The sequence below is a fragment of the Papilio polytes genome, unplaced genomic scaffold (assembly GCF_000836215.1).
Source record: "Papilio polytes unplaced genomic scaffold, Ppol_1.0 DF824180.1, whole genome shotgun sequence".
Lineage (NCBI taxonomy): Eukaryota > Metazoa > Arthropoda > Insecta > Lepidoptera > Papilionidae > Papilio > Papilio polytes.
Window position 1 is genome coordinate 430364 of NW_013525024.1, and position 17023 is coordinate 447386.

General features: G+C 34.7%; 2 protein-coding genes across 2 annotated transcripts in view; both read left to right on the plus strand.

The window, feature by feature from the left end:
* Positions 1 to 15: 15 nt before the first annotated feature.
* LOC106111115 (GRIP and coiled-coil domain-containing protein 2) lies at positions 16 to 10020 on the plus strand. Its single transcript, XM_013293087.1, has 15 exons — positions 16 to 369; positions 1075 to 1186; positions 1851 to 2294; positions 2436 to 4139; positions 4310 to 4406; positions 4486 to 4778; positions 4850 to 5040; positions 5123 to 5539; positions 5641 to 5768; positions 5975 to 6140; positions 6464 to 6694; positions 6873 to 7108; positions 7621 to 7774; positions 8176 to 8284; positions 8722 to 10020. Exons 1-15 carry the CDS (start codon positions 352 to 354, stop codon positions 8781 to 8783), a joined length of 4362 nt encoding a protein of 1453 aa, XP_013148541.1. The 5' UTR covers positions 16 to 351; the 3' UTR covers positions 8784 to 10020.
* Positions 10021 to 11776: 1756 nt separating this feature from the next.
* Positions 11777 to 17023, plus strand: part of LOC106110974 (elongation factor 1-alpha 2-like) — a 6738-nt gene continuing 1491 nt past the window's right edge. The window contains exons 1-9 of the mRNA XM_013292943.1: positions 11777 to 11980; positions 13944 to 14156; positions 14938 to 15087; positions 15864 to 16083; positions 16154 to 16299; positions 16374 to 16506; positions 16588 to 16703; positions 16787 to 16876; positions 16962 to 17019. Coding sequence (XP_013148397.1) covers positions 13983 to 14156; positions 14938 to 15087; positions 15864 to 16083; positions 16154 to 16299; positions 16374 to 16506; positions 16588 to 16703; positions 16787 to 16876; positions 16962 to 17019 — 1087 coding nt within the window. The 5' untranslated portion in view covers positions 11777 to 11980; positions 13944 to 13982. The remainder of the gene's footprint in view (positions 11981 to 13943; positions 14157 to 14937; positions 15088 to 15863; positions 16084 to 16153; positions 16300 to 16373; positions 16507 to 16587; positions 16704 to 16786; positions 16877 to 16961; positions 17020 to 17023) is intronic.

Here is a 17023-nt window from a genome sequence, read left to right on the forward strand (position 1 = left end):
TGTTGCAACTCATTTTGATCATAAAACATAATTTTTATTTAACCTGAAAATGTGGAATAAATAACTTTTGGTCTGGCAGCTGGCAGTTCGTCCAACTTGACTTTGATCTTTGATTATTGATTATTGATTATATTGTGACATTTGTGATTTGTGAGTTTGTAATTAGTGACGTTGAAAAGGAATTATTTTATTTATTAAGTTGACAGCTAAAATGCAAGTGGTATAGTCATCGGAACTTAATTTCGATATTGCTCAATATCTAAACAGAACAAACATGATTTACGGATGTAGTTTATTTTAAAACAACATCCGTTAAATCTTATGTCTTGAAAATCCCTTGTAAGATCAAGAATGGAGAGTGATAAAAAGGTAATAAAACATTATGAACGGCCGTTTTGTATATACATATGTATTTATTATCTAAATATTCTCACGATGTCTGATCAGGCAAAATAACCCATGTAAGCTTCATACTTTCAATGCAAATCATCACAGTTGAGTGTAGTGAGGTTTTGAATATTACTCTGGTATAGTGGCTTCCATGGGCGAAAGCCCCCTTATAAAAACATTGTAGCGCCTTATACTCAGCATCTTCAAAATCAATAAGTAGGGGCGTCGCCAAAGGGAGGTGGGGGAGGGCTGCTGCCCCACCCTAGAGAATCAAAAAATGTAAAACAGACATATAAATACCATTGAAATACTACTACTCAAAAGATTTTTTCATTTAAAAAAATTATTGATAAGCATTTTGAATGATAAAACTATTTTGATTTCTAACCCTGTATGATAATAAATGTGCCGTTAATTATTTGATATACTTTATAAAACACTAGCACTAGCACTAGCACTATATCCCTCACTATTACATGTAAATTTGAATATATTACTGTTACACCATATAACAAATTTTAAATTTAAATTTGTATAAGATAAATTACAAATTTCTTTATTAAAATATTCATGTATTTGTTGCTTAAGTCTACCTTAACTAACAAGACTAAAGTGTAAGTTGATACTGCTGTGTACTTAGGGCTGGCGTTTAAAATGTTAGTAATATACTATCACATCTTTCAGAATCCAGATGGTGTTAAAAAGAATCCTTTTGATGAGTTATCAAAAGAAGAACTAATAACAAAATGTAAAGGATTACTTGCTATAGCTCAAAAAGCTAAGCAGGCAAAGTCTGGTAAAGTATTTATTGCACTGTTAGTGTTAAAATAGAATAAAGACAGTGGGATTGATAATGTCAAGGATTAAGTCTCAATAAAAGTCAATATTGTACATCTTAGTATTGTAAAATTGTTAACTAAGTATATCTTTGAAGCACCAAGTGTTAGCCGACTGGCGAATTCTCTCAATTTTATTCCATAGCTTAAAGGATTAGTAAATGAATAAACATAAGATATAACTACTCTACAACTCTTGCACATGTGTTTTGTTTGTTTATTGTAAAGTGCGCTTTATAGTTCATTTTGATTTTCAATTTGTAATTCTGTTGAATATACAAAATTATGATATAGCCAAAACAACCTTACATCTTTCAATATCGTAAGTAAAGAAAACTGTTTTATTATAATGTCAGTAAAAAAGATATTACCAAAACATTCTATGGATAATTTAAATCTTTTTGGTGGATTGAGCTGTGCGATGTGGAGGGTCCTCCTGCGTCCTGTTATACCCTGATTCAATTATAATTGTGTTCTGCACAGCGACTTGTGCCTATCTAAACTGCTATGATGTATGAAAAATGTTAAACATTGAATCTTTGAATGTTTATTAGTAAAACTGATCATATACCATTACAATGTTGTGAACCCCATTAAATTTAAACTTGTTATTATTGTTTCCAGAATTTCAAAATCAAACTGAAACCTACAAACAGCAGTTAGAAATATGTGAAACTGAGAAGAATACATATCTACAAAATAATAAGACATTGCAAGAACTTGTTGATTCTTTAACAGAACAAAAACTTAACTATATAACTGAGATAGATGAAGCACAGGCTAAAGTCAAGGCATTGGGTGAAAAGTGCCATAGCTTTGAAGAAGATATCAACAGGCTTAAAGCAGATATAATTATAAAGGAACAAAATATTGCTGACATTTCTCAAAAGTTGTCAAATTATGATAGTGAAATTATATCGCTTAAAAGGCAAAATAACCGTCTTGTGGAAGAAAATGAACAACTTATCACCCAGTTATCTGATATGGAAGCAAGGATTGCTGAGTTTAACAACATTGGTCTGCAACAGAGAGAACAACTTGAAATACTAGAACAAAAGTTTCAATCAGGTCAGATTTACTCAATTTAAATAAAAGTGTGTACTGTATGATGTTTTATATCTTTGCATAAACTGTTTTTGAATTTGGCAGCTTTGATTTATTAAACTATATCGGATATTGCATCCGTTTACATTTTGAAGTTTCTTTCAGATGACTCTTCAGAGCTCAAAATTAAAGAGCTCAATGAAAAAATTAAAGAGCTGGAACACAATATTAAAGTCAAAGTCTCCAGTTATGAAGAAAAAGTTGTTGCGTTAGACAATAAGGCGAAAGAAATGACCATCCTTTATGAGTCTGAAAAAAATAAAAAGGAAAAAGTCAATGTTAAATTGCGAAGTTATAAAGATAAGATATTAAAATGTGCAGCTTGCATAAGTCAATTGCAGAATTCAAGATTTATTTTGTCTAAAACAGTAAAGGAATATTCTGAAAATGTTCCTAAATGGCAAGATGAAATAATTAAAGCATCCAAAGTTCTTGATAAACAAATTAATGAACTAAATAATAAAAATGTATCCCTTAAGGATGAAATTCTGGATTTACGTAATCAGTTAATGGATGCAAAAAGTAACTGTAATTTTGTAGACCATGAAAGATTAATGAACGAATTAAGTGAAGAAAATAAGGGTTTGAAAAATAAATTGTGCGATTTGGAAAAACAAATTAGTGAGTCAACGAAAACCAATTTGAAAAATAAAAAAAAAAACAACACCGTCAGTTTGAAGCAACACAAATCAGTAAAGTCACAGCTGGATGAAAGTGTGACAGAAAATAAAATATTACATGAAAAAGTAAATGAGTTAACTAAAACAATAAACAAAGTGAATAAGGAAAATGCAGAACTTACGGCAAATGTTGAACTGCTTGAAGGTAAAAACTCAAGACTTGGTGATATTGTAGATTGTGGTCTAAACGGTGGCACAATTGATATGTTAAAGGCGGAATTAAATAATCTGGAAACCGAAAGAACAATTTTAATAAAAGAAAAAATAATTAATAGAGATGTTGTTGCTGTATTAGAAACTCAGAATAAAAATTATGTAATTGAGGTTGATTCAATGAAAGAAGATATAAGTAAAAAGGAATCTCTTATCGAAAAATTGTCTCAAGAAATTTCAACCCTAAAAGAAAACAATAACACAGCAAAAGATGCAGAAGTTAACCAAATGGAAAAAACAAAACTGATTTCTCTGCAAGAAATGAATGATAAGCTCAAAAAAGAATATGAGGATTTGCTCGACTTAAATGGATTATTACGAGAAGAAGTAGAGACACTTAAATTATCTTTGGAACAACCGAAAGATGATAGTGAGCATTTATCAGACCTAAATGTCTCCTTGCAAGCAGACATTGTTAAGCTAGAAACGAAGTTGTCTGCTTACAAACAAGAAAATGCGTCTCTTTTAACGGAAACGAAAGAATTACGTGCCAAAGTAATAAACTATGACAACATAATTAGTGAATGTGAGGATTCAAAATCTAAATTACTTAGTTACAAAACAGAAAACACAGAATTGTTAAATGAAATGAAAGAAATAAATGAGGTTCTCAAAGAACGCGGTGAATCAATATCCAAATTGCAAAAGGCAGTTTCTGAAATGGAAAAACTTATTGAATCGTTGGAAAAAGATAGAGATGAGATGAAAGAAGAGAGAGAGAACTTAGTACAGAAAATTGAAACTTTAGAACGTGATTTAAAAACAGCAAATCAAGTTACAAGTCAAAACAGTGATGACATGAAAAAAATTACACTAGAAAAAGACAATGCATCTCAAATGCTACTTGATAAAGAGATCATCATTGCGAACTTGAAGGAAGATGTTGAACGGTTGAAACAGCAGACATTTACCTCTGGTGAGATTTTTACATTTATCATCTTTTAGTAAATCGAATTGCATCTACAAACAACTTCTTAAAAGTTTGTAATAGATTGGACTTATTTCAGTTAACTTTCATTGTCTTCTATAACATTAGTTTTTTGACAGATTTATAAATTGCTTTAAACTTATGTATTATTCCTCTAGCATCGGAATTGCCCGGTGATGACATGTCGACATCCACAATCTCCAAAGCCGAGGAACATTCCAGAATGAAGGACTTGGACGAGACTTTTGAGGACAAGTAAATTGTCTCATTGTATTAGTAAAGGTTATTTTTATTGTCATTGAATGTCATTAATAAGAATAATATTTATATCCAGGTATACGAAATTAAGAATGTTTGCACTTAAACTAAAGAGAAAATTGAAAGAAGTTACAGCTCAGTTACAAAATACGGAACAAGAAAATGTAAGACTCAAAAAAATGTTAGACGAAAGTGTTTGTGGGGATCAAAATAAAACGATTGCTACAAGCAATAGTGATGAAATAGATGGTGCAAGTAAAACTGTCGAAAAAACCCAGGAAATTGTCGAATTGAATGAAAAGGTTAAATCTTTAAGTCACGCTTTGGACGTGTCTAAAATTTCGTTGGAAAAATTAAAAAGTTTTGAAGGTATGGTTTTCATTTAAAAATTAAAATCAAAGATTTTTTCCGTATATTTATTGCCTTTTCTTAAATTTTAGTGCAACTAGAGAGTAAAGAGCAACAGATAAATGCAGAGAAAGAAGCACATAAAGCAACTAAAGAGCAATTAGAAAAAGCTCTCCGAGATGTGAAGAAGAAGAATGTTCTAAGTCTTGAAATGGAAGACTATGAAAGATCTATGAAGGATCTTACTACCAAGATGGAAGAAAATAAGAAAAAAATTATTCAAGTGTGTTATAGTTCCATTGGATATTCTCTTATGCATTCATTTTATTTAAAAAAAAAAAAAAACTACTATTCTGTTATTTCAGATGGAATCCACAATAGACACGCAAGAAGGAACTATTAATGCCATGAAGACGCAAATTAAATTACTGGAAGAACAAATTAAAACAGAAGAAACCCAGAATAGATTATTAAGGGAAGAATTGCATCATGCCATTGAAGATGGAAAAGAAAAAGAAAACGTACTTAATTCTAAGAAAGATATAATATCAAAATTGATGCAAGACTTGGAAGATGAAAAAAGAAAAACTGAAGAATCTGAATTAGAAATAACTGCACTTTTAAGTGAAAAGGAGAAAATTATAATCAGTTTGGGAGAGGAAAAGACGGAATTGAATAATAAAATGAAAAGGCTAGAGTTCAAATGTGCCGATATAAATGAGAAGTTAAAGATTACCAATATTGAATTGGCTGATTTAAAAACCGAGTACACAAGCTATAAAGTAAGTTTACAATCGCCGCAGTTGAGCCGATTTGATGTTTCAAAAGTGTTTTTTTTTTACACAGAATTGCTGATTGAAAATGAACATGTGAATGTTTGTAGGTGAGGGCTCAGGCTGTGCTGCGTCAGAACCAGACCGTGGACCACAGTCACGAGGAGCAGCTCAAGGAGGAGACCGCCGCGCTCCTCTCTCAGATAGAAACCCTCACTGCTAATTTCAATACTTTACAGTATGTTAATATAAGTGTATTAATTTAAAAATAACTTTTGTTGTTTATAATTATAACTTTTTCGATCGTTAATTATTTTAGGTTAGAACACAGATAGCGACAAAATATAAATGCGATATTCTACAATTTCTATATTATTAGGTACCACTACCGTCTCGGTTACTTTAGTTCTGTGTTGTTTTAATTGAAATGAACATGTACATCAGAGCGCAGTACGCGGAGCAGAGCGCGGAGGCGGAGGCGGGGCGTAAGCGCGTGGCGGAGGCGGGCGCGGAGGCGGCGCGCGCGCACCAGCGCACCGCGCGCCTGCAGGCCGACCTCACGCGCCTCTCGCAACAGCTAGAGGCCGAGAGAGCGCAGCACAGGCTGCAGGTGCGCTCGATTTATTAAATTCGCAATCCACTTCAAATAGACTTAGGGCAATCTTACTAATATTATAAATGCGAAAGTTTAGATGGATGGATGTTTGTTAGAGTTTGTAGGCTGAACCGATCTCGATGAAATTTGGCATAGCCGTAGATGATAGTCTGGAAGAACACATAGGCTACTCACTTATGTTGTTTTATAATTCCACGCGGACGGAGTCCATTTAAACCAACATTATAAGTGTTAAGACATGTCGTTTCTTTTTATTTTCTTCGGAACGTAGTTAAAGCATTAAAATAACAGAGTCTTTATAAAAAATTTCACTGCAGGTGTCGACTTTGACTCAGTGCTACAAGGTTCAGTTTGGCGAATTGGAGATGAAGCTGCAGAAAGAGGCGGACTCGTTGCGTGCGCAGCTCGCGGCCGCTGAGCAACGCCACCAGGCCGGCGTGGCCGACCGCGGCCCCGACAAGCCGTACATGCTGCCCCTCATACCTAAGGACGAAAGCGATAGTGAAATGGACTTCAATGTCTCCATGATACCGAGGGAAGAAGGAGAGGTATTTTTTATCCGTTATAATTAATTTCATTTAAATTGAACCTATCTTACAATAGTAACAGCGGGCGATAAAACGTAATCTTTTACGTAAAGGGCGATCGAATGATTTTTGTAATCCTTATACAAAGTAACTAATAGAAATAAATATTTTGTTAACGCCGTAAAACCTTGGTGATTAGGGTTCAGAGTCCGCGTCGTCTCCGGTGTTGTCGAAGGCGTACTTCCCCGGCGGCGGGGGCGGGGGCGGTGGCGGTGAGGGCGGCGGCGCGGAGGGCAGGCGCTCGCCCGTGCCGCTGGAGCGGCTGCTGGAGGAGGGCGTGCCCGACGACGACGCGCTCGACGTCTCCGCGCTCGCACTCTCCCCGGAACAGGAGATTGCCGAGCTGAGGCGGAAATTACAAGGACAAAAGCATAGGTAACGTGTTTGAAAATTAATATATGCCTTTTATTGCGATTTCAAAGTAGTTAATCTATACTAATATTATGAAGAGGAAAGATTTGCATTTTTGTATGTATTAAAATAACTCAAAAACCACTGGGCCCATTTCAAAATTCATTTAACCATTGTAAAGCTATCAGTTAGTAATCAGGGCATTTTTTTTATTTCACGCAGACGAAGTCGCGAGCAACAGCTAATTTTTAAAAAAAAATAAATTCAATGTAAAACTATAAAATTGATGTGCACTTGCAATGCAATTTAAACGATCATAGATTTGCGTTATAGTAACTGCTTTTTTAACCTCTATAACAGTAAATATACGAAACAATAATCATAGAGGAGTTGAAAATATTTGCCAAAACATTAAGTTGAACATTATAGTCTTACATGTCGACCTCACATGAGTGGGGAAATGAAAGTGGGTAATAAAATCCTTGAGAGTTTTATAATTAGTGATGAGCAACACCTGAGAGTGGTGATGTGCGCAGGGTGAAGCACGTGACGGTGCTGCTGGCGGAGTCTGAGCGCGAGTGCGCGCGCATGGCGCAGCTGAGCGAGCTGCTGAAGGGCGAGCTGCGCCGCGCGCGCGGTGACTCGGACCACGCGCACAACACTGAGTACCTCAAGAACGTCACCTTCAAGGTACGACATTGAAGGACAATTTACCTGCTGTTTCATCAAACATTCTCTATACCTTCTATACTACTGTACTAATATAATAAAGCGTAAACACAAACTTTGTTATGTAGGATGTTAGCAATCACAGCATATTTTTGAATAATACTTTTTTTAATAAAAATAAATACACTCACGACACGCTTCAGGCTATCATTCTAAGCATTTTCACGCTATCAAACTTAGAAAATTAGTAATTCCGAAAAACATCGTGCGGGAAAGGGACAAAAACTACAAGCTGACAACATCAAAAAAGGGTTGCTTGGCAAATTTACAGGACCTCTCTCTCATTTGCCACATAATGGTAAAAAATATTTAATAACAAGGTTTCATTGCGTAATATATTTGAAAATTGCTTGTGTTCCTAGTTCCTCACGTTACCTCCGGGTGACGAGCGCACTCGCCTGATCCCGGTGCTGCAGAAGATCCTGTCCCTCACGCCGGAGGAGACACAGAAGATACAGGCGGTTGCCAAAGGTAATACAAATTAACTTGATATTGAATTGGTCGAAATTCATCATGTGCTTTAGTTAACATATTCAGTATTCAAGTACAATTAAATTAAAATATGCAAAATACTAATCTATATCTAAACAGTTAATAAAAATGACTCTCTGTAATGTTAATTTTTTTTTAATATCACATGATGTATTTACGTACAAAAAAATATAGTTTGTCTGTCTGTCCGCAAGTCCGTATTTGATTCGGCTAATCTCCGAAACTATTTTAAATGGACTTCTAATGTATGTGGGAATAACATGGGATTGTCTAACTTTTTATATATTTTTTTAATTCCACGCTGACGAAGTTGCGGGCAAGAGACAGTGAGTCATGTTGCTTATGAGCATGCAATAAATTTCAAATAAATATTGTGTTTGTGGAAACTGGAATATAAAAATTGTGTATGTTTTTAGGTCAAGATCCAAATACAAGTAAAGGCTGGGGAAGCTATCTACCGTGGCCGGCGGCCAAATAAGAAGTTCTTTACGTTACTTAGTGTTAGAAAGTTTATTTAAATATCTGTGATTTGAATTTTTCGAGTTGAAGGAATTGTTTTAGATTACATATTGTGTTGATGACATTTTACTACTTTCTGATATTGATGGAGGAAATGATATTTATTTCTATATTTATATTCACACTTTTTACGGTACCTTCTAATATGTGTGTTATAAAATTGTAGTAAACATTCACATAGCAATTTAAATATTTTAACCAAAACATTCCAAATATTATTATTAGTTTATTCAAGAATGTATAATAAAAACAATAGTCGAATTCAATGGAAATGAGATATATTTTCACATTTCACTGGCAGAAATGTCATTTATTATGGAATTATTTTGTAAAAGTTTTAATATTTTAAATTGACGACACGAACATGTCATTTTTATTGTCTGTAATTACATCTATGTAAAGAAAACATTTTTAGATTGGTTATTATTTATTGAATTTCTCATTTCTACTGAGTTCGAATATACATTTGTGTAACATTATATCCCCTATATAGATCTTTTATGTATTTATTACTAAAGGTAACAATTTGGTTGCAAAACACAATTCTGTTGCTTACATCGAGTCTTTTTTCCTTCAGTTTATATGTACTTAAAAAGTACGTAGTGAAAATGAATTATCGAAAATTGTATGATTGTAACATATATTGATTTAGCATCTATCTAGGATATTCTATCAACTTTCTATGTTACATGAGTTAATAAAACATAATCTAGAGACTATAGGTCTGTCCCACCACTGGCTGATAGAGGATCAGATAGCTTAAAAATGACGTCACTGTTAGATAATGGAACAAAAAGAGATGTTTCCAGCATTTATCAGCCAATTTACAATTTGGTGAGACAGGCCCTTAGTAGTCAAAAGACCTTTGACGGGCACTGAAGCAGTGTCGGTAAAGATGTCGTTAAAGCTATCATCATAGAGGCACTACAGTTGCTTAATCTGGGCCTGGTCCAGAAAATTTCTCCATATCAGTCTATTTTGGGATTTTTCAGTGTTAAAGTTATACATCTCTGTAATCGAATGAAAAGAGACAAATAAACAAACCTTTTAGGGGTTATATATATATATAATATGTGTATACGTAGATGTAGAAACATTACTCGTGTAGATTGGATTTTATTCTCATATTTATATTATTCAAAATAATATTCATTAATACAACAATTTTACTTAATTGAAAATTAAGTGGTATGTGTCCATATAATTATGAAAGTGGTCTAAATAAAAAAAAATAATCTTGCTATCTTACTAATATTATAAATGCGAACGTTTAGATGGATGGATTGATGTTTGTTAGAGTTTGTAGCCTAAACGGCTAAACGGTTCTCGATGAAATTTGTCATAAATGTAGAGGATAGTTTGGAAGAACAGATAGGCCACTTACTATTGTTTTATTTTATTTCGCGTGGACGTAGTCGCGGGCGAAAGCTAGTTTCATAATAATTTTCCATCAATCAAAACTAGGAAAACTAAGAATTTGAATATTGTATATTTTTAATGTATATATTCATTCTTTCAAGGACAAAACGTTACTTCGAGATAAGAAATATTAAGATCACTTTCATAATTATGGACACTGCAGTGGCGAAATTTTGATGTAAATAGACATTTATCAACGATATGCTTTAATTATTTATGTGCTACTGAGAATGTTTATGTTGAATGGACCTTTTATTTAAACTTTGTCTTAGAATCTAGCCAATGTAACCCATGTAGAACTCATTATATTAAAGTCATGTATTCGCTATATAAAAACAACTTAAAATATTCTAGTTTTCGATGTTCTTACTACTTATTTATTTATACGATTAGTTTGTAATAATTATTTCTGCCATAAGCTATAATACTATAGTTTGATATCAACCAGGTATTTATTTCTTACATCTTGGTAATTCTATCCTAATTTTGATAATTTAAAATATACAAAAACATTTTAAAATTATTGTAAATTTATTGGATTATTCAACAATTAAAATAATTATAAGAATTATTAATTATAAATTACTATCTTATATCAATAAAGTCATGAATAATCGTAATTACTCGTTTCATTTATTAATTTCTATTTTTAAATTCGTCGTTTCTAACTAATGAATGATGCAAAATATTGAAATTAATCTAATAGCAATAGCAAATATTTCTAAAAAATACTCTACTTTCATTTTCTGACGTCGAATCCTCTAAAATTTAATTTGCAAAGCGTTGTAAAGAAACATTTGGTGGCCAAAAATATTCCGCAACCTTTTGGTATCAACTATCAATGCTATATAAAGTAATGGCCAATAACATAGATGTTGCCGGCTATTTACATATAATAATCATTTCTGCGCATTGCAGCTGGAACTAAAATGCATGTTTGAGGTCGATGGTTCTATACGATTGCAATGAATTGGACCAGAATACAGGCGAAAAAATCGTCTAAGTGCGTAACTTTATTCTTAGCTAGATATTTTGGATCTTGCCACAAGGAATCTTCAAGAAGATCTTTAACCATAGTCTTATTGTAAATCTTATTTAAATGCTACGCCGTATATTATTTAAGGAAGAGACATTCATCGACATATTTTCTATAGTAAATAAAGGTCAAGTATTAAGCAACAATTTTAGTGCGAAATACGAATAGTACAAATTAAAAAATTAAATTACCAGGGTTGCCTAAATGACGTTTTTAATTCTAGATTTTAATACATTGCCACTAATGAAAATTAAACCATATGAAACAAATCGATATTATTTTGTAATTAAATTTATTTCAACTTTATTAATTAGCACTAAAGAAATAACGGATGAATTGAAAGCTTTTCTAGGTATATTTTAAAGACAAATTCAAATGAAAATACTACTGATATTTAAAAAATAAACTTATCTTTTACGCAACACTGGCTATAACAATGGATAACTGAAAAATATATCCGATACTTCCGAGTTTCCGTACTATATTATTTAGCTCATAATATTGTGAAGAATTGTTCTTTTTCCTGCCTTAAATAATGGTTTACTGAATTATTATAGTTGAAACAACTAAGATTTATAATTTTAATTAGTATTTAAATTAAAAAGCGCTGCAACTGATTATATTGATTGCATTTCCCGGGGGAAGGGACTACGGCGCATGCTTGAATATTTGTCGGAAAATTTACGACAGCGGCTGCAAAGGTAAGTTATTGTTTTTTATTTCAATTGCCTATCTTTATTATATTAAATAGGCATGAAATTATTTGTCTTACTATTTTTGTTATAAAATTGTTTATGTAGCTGGTAATTTTTATTTTTGGGGACTTTTTTGTACCGGTATCACATTTTCTAATTACGCAATTTGTTGATAAAATGTGATGATCATTATTAATTATACTACCCTTGTATGGTGAACCTTATTATATAAATTGAATAAAGTTAAAACAAGGGAAAATCGGTTCTTTTTCAAAGATATTTATTGAATACAATTTGCGGATATTTTGTGACACATATGGTACAATATTTTATGTTATTTTGTATGAAATATAGAAGTTAATTAAGAGATAATAAGCTTTTAATCTTATTAACTAGTTCCTGTACTGCTTCTAAATTCGAATTCCACGCGATATACGGACATTGTCATCGTTGTGAAACAATGTGACGATAACTTTCAATATTTTCTTATGTCAATGCAAATGTTGAATCTATTTGTGGATAATTAAAGGAAGAATGCATTATAGATGCCTGTGATGGTGGCATTTGTTGTCGCCGGTGCGAGCCGCGTACGTAGACAGTGCACATAGCAAGCTTCTCGGTGCGAAAAGTCTAAATCTGAAACGTCTTCGCTATTGTGCATATATTTAATCGTTGACATCTGCTAAGTTTAGAATGAATGCACTCTCAGTAGGTAATGTGCAATTATTAGTCCTAGACATCTAGTAAATATCTCTTCGTAAATAAAATATTATTTAGATTAGCGTGAACTTTGTATTAAAATTATGTTGTATGCGAAATGCATTCAACCCCGTGCAATGATAGAGCCTGAGTGGTAGCTATTATGACAAATTGTCTATATTTGGGTGGAAGCTGGCTGTATCGACGTTCCGGACGTCCTGCGCACGCCCGGGGCCGAGACAACTCGTCCCAGAATTCTGCTGCGATAGGCAGTCGTTCGCATTACCTACTCCGAGTGCATTGCTTTTAACTTACGATTTGCGGTGAGTTACATCAAGCGATATATTGATTTTCTTCTAACAATTTTACGTTAGTAACTTTTATAACTTTGCTTATAAATCGCGATTTGACGTTTTTAAATACAAGAGACCTTTGAATCCATCGAGTGACTAAATTGTCCATAATACTTTCGGCGGAATCATTTTATAAACCTATTGTAACGGGTTGCTTATCGCGTGTGGATCGTTTTTTTCCATCCATTAAGTATTACTTCAAAGTGTATTTTAAATATCTTTCATATATCACCTTCGTTTTAACTATCTGTGAGTTTGAACCAGACCTTTAAATCATAAACTGAACCCCAATGTATTCTTCAGACTAAGTTAACTTTGTAGTTCAAATGATTAAATTACAAATTTTAAAGTAGTTTTATAAAAACGGCACAGGAAATTATTGGCCTTGCCCCGCAGCCTGGCTCCCAAACGTAACTTATCGATTTTGATGCAAGCCCACGCCTTATATAATTTTTTCTAAGACATATTCTTACAGGTAAAGCTTGTTAGGTAATCATTTAGTTATACGCGATATAATAACTCTATTAGACTTAGGAAATCCTTTTTAAATCCAATGATGGATGGACAGTAACCATCAAAAACACAACTGTACAATCATTTTATGCAATTTTTGTTAAATCAATATTTGTTTTGTGACTCATCATACTTTAACTTTTTTTTTTTGTTTTAGGACGCACTTGAATATTAGACATTCGCGTGTCGCAGAAATAGGAAGTTTATAATTTTAATTAATTTACAATACTTAAATAAAAGCTTTTGCAGGAACAAGGAGAGTATAGATTATTGCTGAAAACCTCATCATAGTTCTTACTTTAAAGTGCGCCTAATTATCGTAAATAATTGTCTTCTTTCACACGTGTTCATTCTAGTTTCTTTCTATGACACTAAAGCCCAATTATACCTTTTATCTTTAACAGGTATTGTTACTCTTGTGACTGAACTATCAATCTGCTAAAATGGGTAAGGAGAAGACTCATATCAACATCGTCGTGATCGGGCACGTGGACTCCGGCAAGTCGACCACCACCGGCCACCTCATCTACAAGTGCGGCGGCATCGACAAGCGAACCATCGAGAAGTTCGAAAAGGAGGCCCAGGAAATGGGCAAGGGCTCCTTCAAGTATGCCTGGGTACGTACAATTTGAATAACAGCTAAATACTGTCTACAAAGGATGAGGCAAAATGAAACCGTCTGTGACTGACTGTTTAAAAAATGACTATACTTAGTAGTGTACATTAATAGTACTGTTTTCATTAACTTTAACCTCAATATTCTTTTCATACAAATGGAAGACAGTTGGTCTATTTTCAACTTGAATGGGCAACAAAAGGCACCAAAATAAGTTTATTTAAAGGTATTTATAATAAATTACAGTACGTGTTTTGATTGCCGTATGATTTAAATTCAATTTGAACAGAATAAGTGCACTTCCTTGTTTTTGCAATAAGGTCAAAGCGCCTAACGTTATTCGATAAAAAAAGTTAGCGCAAGGCAAGCTCGCTACTCCGGCGCTGCAATATTCCTACGATATTATACTCGATATGATATTGACGATGGTATAGGAAATTAACTAAGATACATAAGACAGCTTATTTATATGCAATCTAGTTTGCGTTGTATCAAAAATATCAATTTTATTTGCGACTTGCTATCGCCCGCGACTCTGCCCGCGTGTAAATAAAATACAAAAGCGAGTAGTTCTATGTGTTCTTGCAGACTATCCCCTACGTCTATGGCAAATTTCATCGAGATCTCTTCAGCTGTTTAGGCACAAAGTCTAACAAACGTCCATCTATCTAAACTTTCACATTTATAATATTATGGTAGTAAGATTACATTTGAATATGTTCTATTGAACATTATCCTGGGTTTACTTTGATTATATCTTCTAGTAATTTTTATCTCCGAAGGTATTGGACAAGCTGAAAGCGGAGCGCGAGCGCGGTATCACCATCGACATTGCTCTGTGGAAGTTCGAGACGGCCAAGTACTACGTCACCATCATCGACGCTCCCGGACATAGGGACTTCATCAAGAACATGATTACCGGCACATCGCAGGTCAGCTATGTCTCGACGCCCACACCCACTCCATTGAATACACACTGCATCGAATTTGCCATGAATATAGGATTTCATCAAAATTACCAAACTTAGTAAAATATTGGACATAACCGAAATGTATTGAACGTTATGGAAAATACTGAACTATCATATTTTATTACAACTTATAGCTAAGGGTTGCAAACTAAAGTGTTTTATTCCAGATCACTTTAATTTAAAACTACTTATGTTACATAACGGCACGCTAAGCTTAGCTACGCAGCATTCTTACACATAAATTGCAGGAGTATTTGCTATGACAAATTCATTATTAACTTAATATTTGCGCAAATAAATATCTAGTAGCATTTGGGTTTATGATAATCTTATTTTTCTGTTACAACAATAACTACATAAGTTTTAGTTTTTATGAATATGTTAAGTTTGGCAACATGATGGTATTAATTCCAGTTGTTTTTGTAGTTTTCCCTAGTTAAGTAAACATTTTTAATGCATTGCGTTAAGCTAGTAAGCAGTTTATATATGAAATTGAGAGCAAGCAAGCTCTTACTATTTCAAATAATTATTTAACGCAAGAAATTAAACCCGTTTTATTTTATTTTCGTCATAAGTATATTTTTTAAACCTTATAAAATTCCATCTAAAGTAATTTATGAATTGTTTACGGAACATAATTTTCCGTGCGTTTTATGATGATGGCTTCCTTGTAGTAGGAGAAAAGAGCGAGTATAACGATAACGGTAGTTAGAGAAGAAATGCAATATGTTGCGCAGGCGGACTGCGCGGTGCTGATCGTGGCGGCGGGCACGGGCGAGTTCGAGGCGGGCATCAGCAAGAACGGGCAGACGCGCGAGCACGCGCTGCTCGCCTTCACGCTGGGCGTCAAGCAGCTCATCGTCGGGGTCAACAAGATGGACTCCACCGAGCCACCCTACCACGAGGCGCGCTACGAGGAGATCAAGAAGGAAGTCTCCTCCTACATCAAGAAGATTGGTGAGCGACCTAATCATTTTATTTTTGATTCATTTATAAGCATTTATCGAAATATTTTTACTGCTATTAGGATATAACCCGGCGACCGTGGCGTTCGTGCCGATCTCGGGCTGGCACGGCGACAACATGCTGGAGCCCTCAGACAAGATGCCCTGGTTCAAGGGGTGGACCATCGACCGCAAGGACGGCAAAGTCGAGGGCAAGTGCCTCATTGAGGTACGTCACCGCATCCGGCTAAATATTTAGAAATGGTTTTTTAATGTACCAACTAACAAAGGATGGAAATGCAGGCTCTGGACGCCATCCAGCCCCCCTCGCGGCCGACCGAGAAGCCGCTGCGGCTGCCGCTGCAGGACGTGTACAAGATCGGCGGCATCGGCACCGTGCCCGTCGGCCGCGTAGAGACCGGCATACTCAAGCCCGGTGAGACGCCGCACCACTCCGCACTTGATAATTGTCCGGTTATAAACATACCATGAAGTTGGCGCTATCCTTGCCGTGCAGGTATGGTGGTGGTGTTCGCTCCGGCCGCCATCACCACCGAGGTGAAGTCTGTGGAGATGCACCACGAGGCGCTGCCCGAGGCCATGCCCGGAGACAACGTGGGCTTCAACGTCAAGGTATTTATATCGTACAGTTCTTGTCGTTATACCGTTTTAAAGATAATCTTTTTATTACTTTTACTGTATGAATTTACTTTCAGAACGTGTCCGTGAAGGAATTGCGTCGCGGCTACGTCGCCGGAGACTCCAAGAACTCTCCGCCCAAGGGCGCTTCCGATTTTACAGCTCAGGTACAGATTGTCATCGAGATGTCTTTATGTTTAACAATGAACAGGTAACATCGAAGCTTACAATATTGCAATGCGGTAATGACAGGTGATCGTGCTGAACCACCCGGGGCAGATCAGCAACGGGTACACGCCGGTGCTGGACTGCCA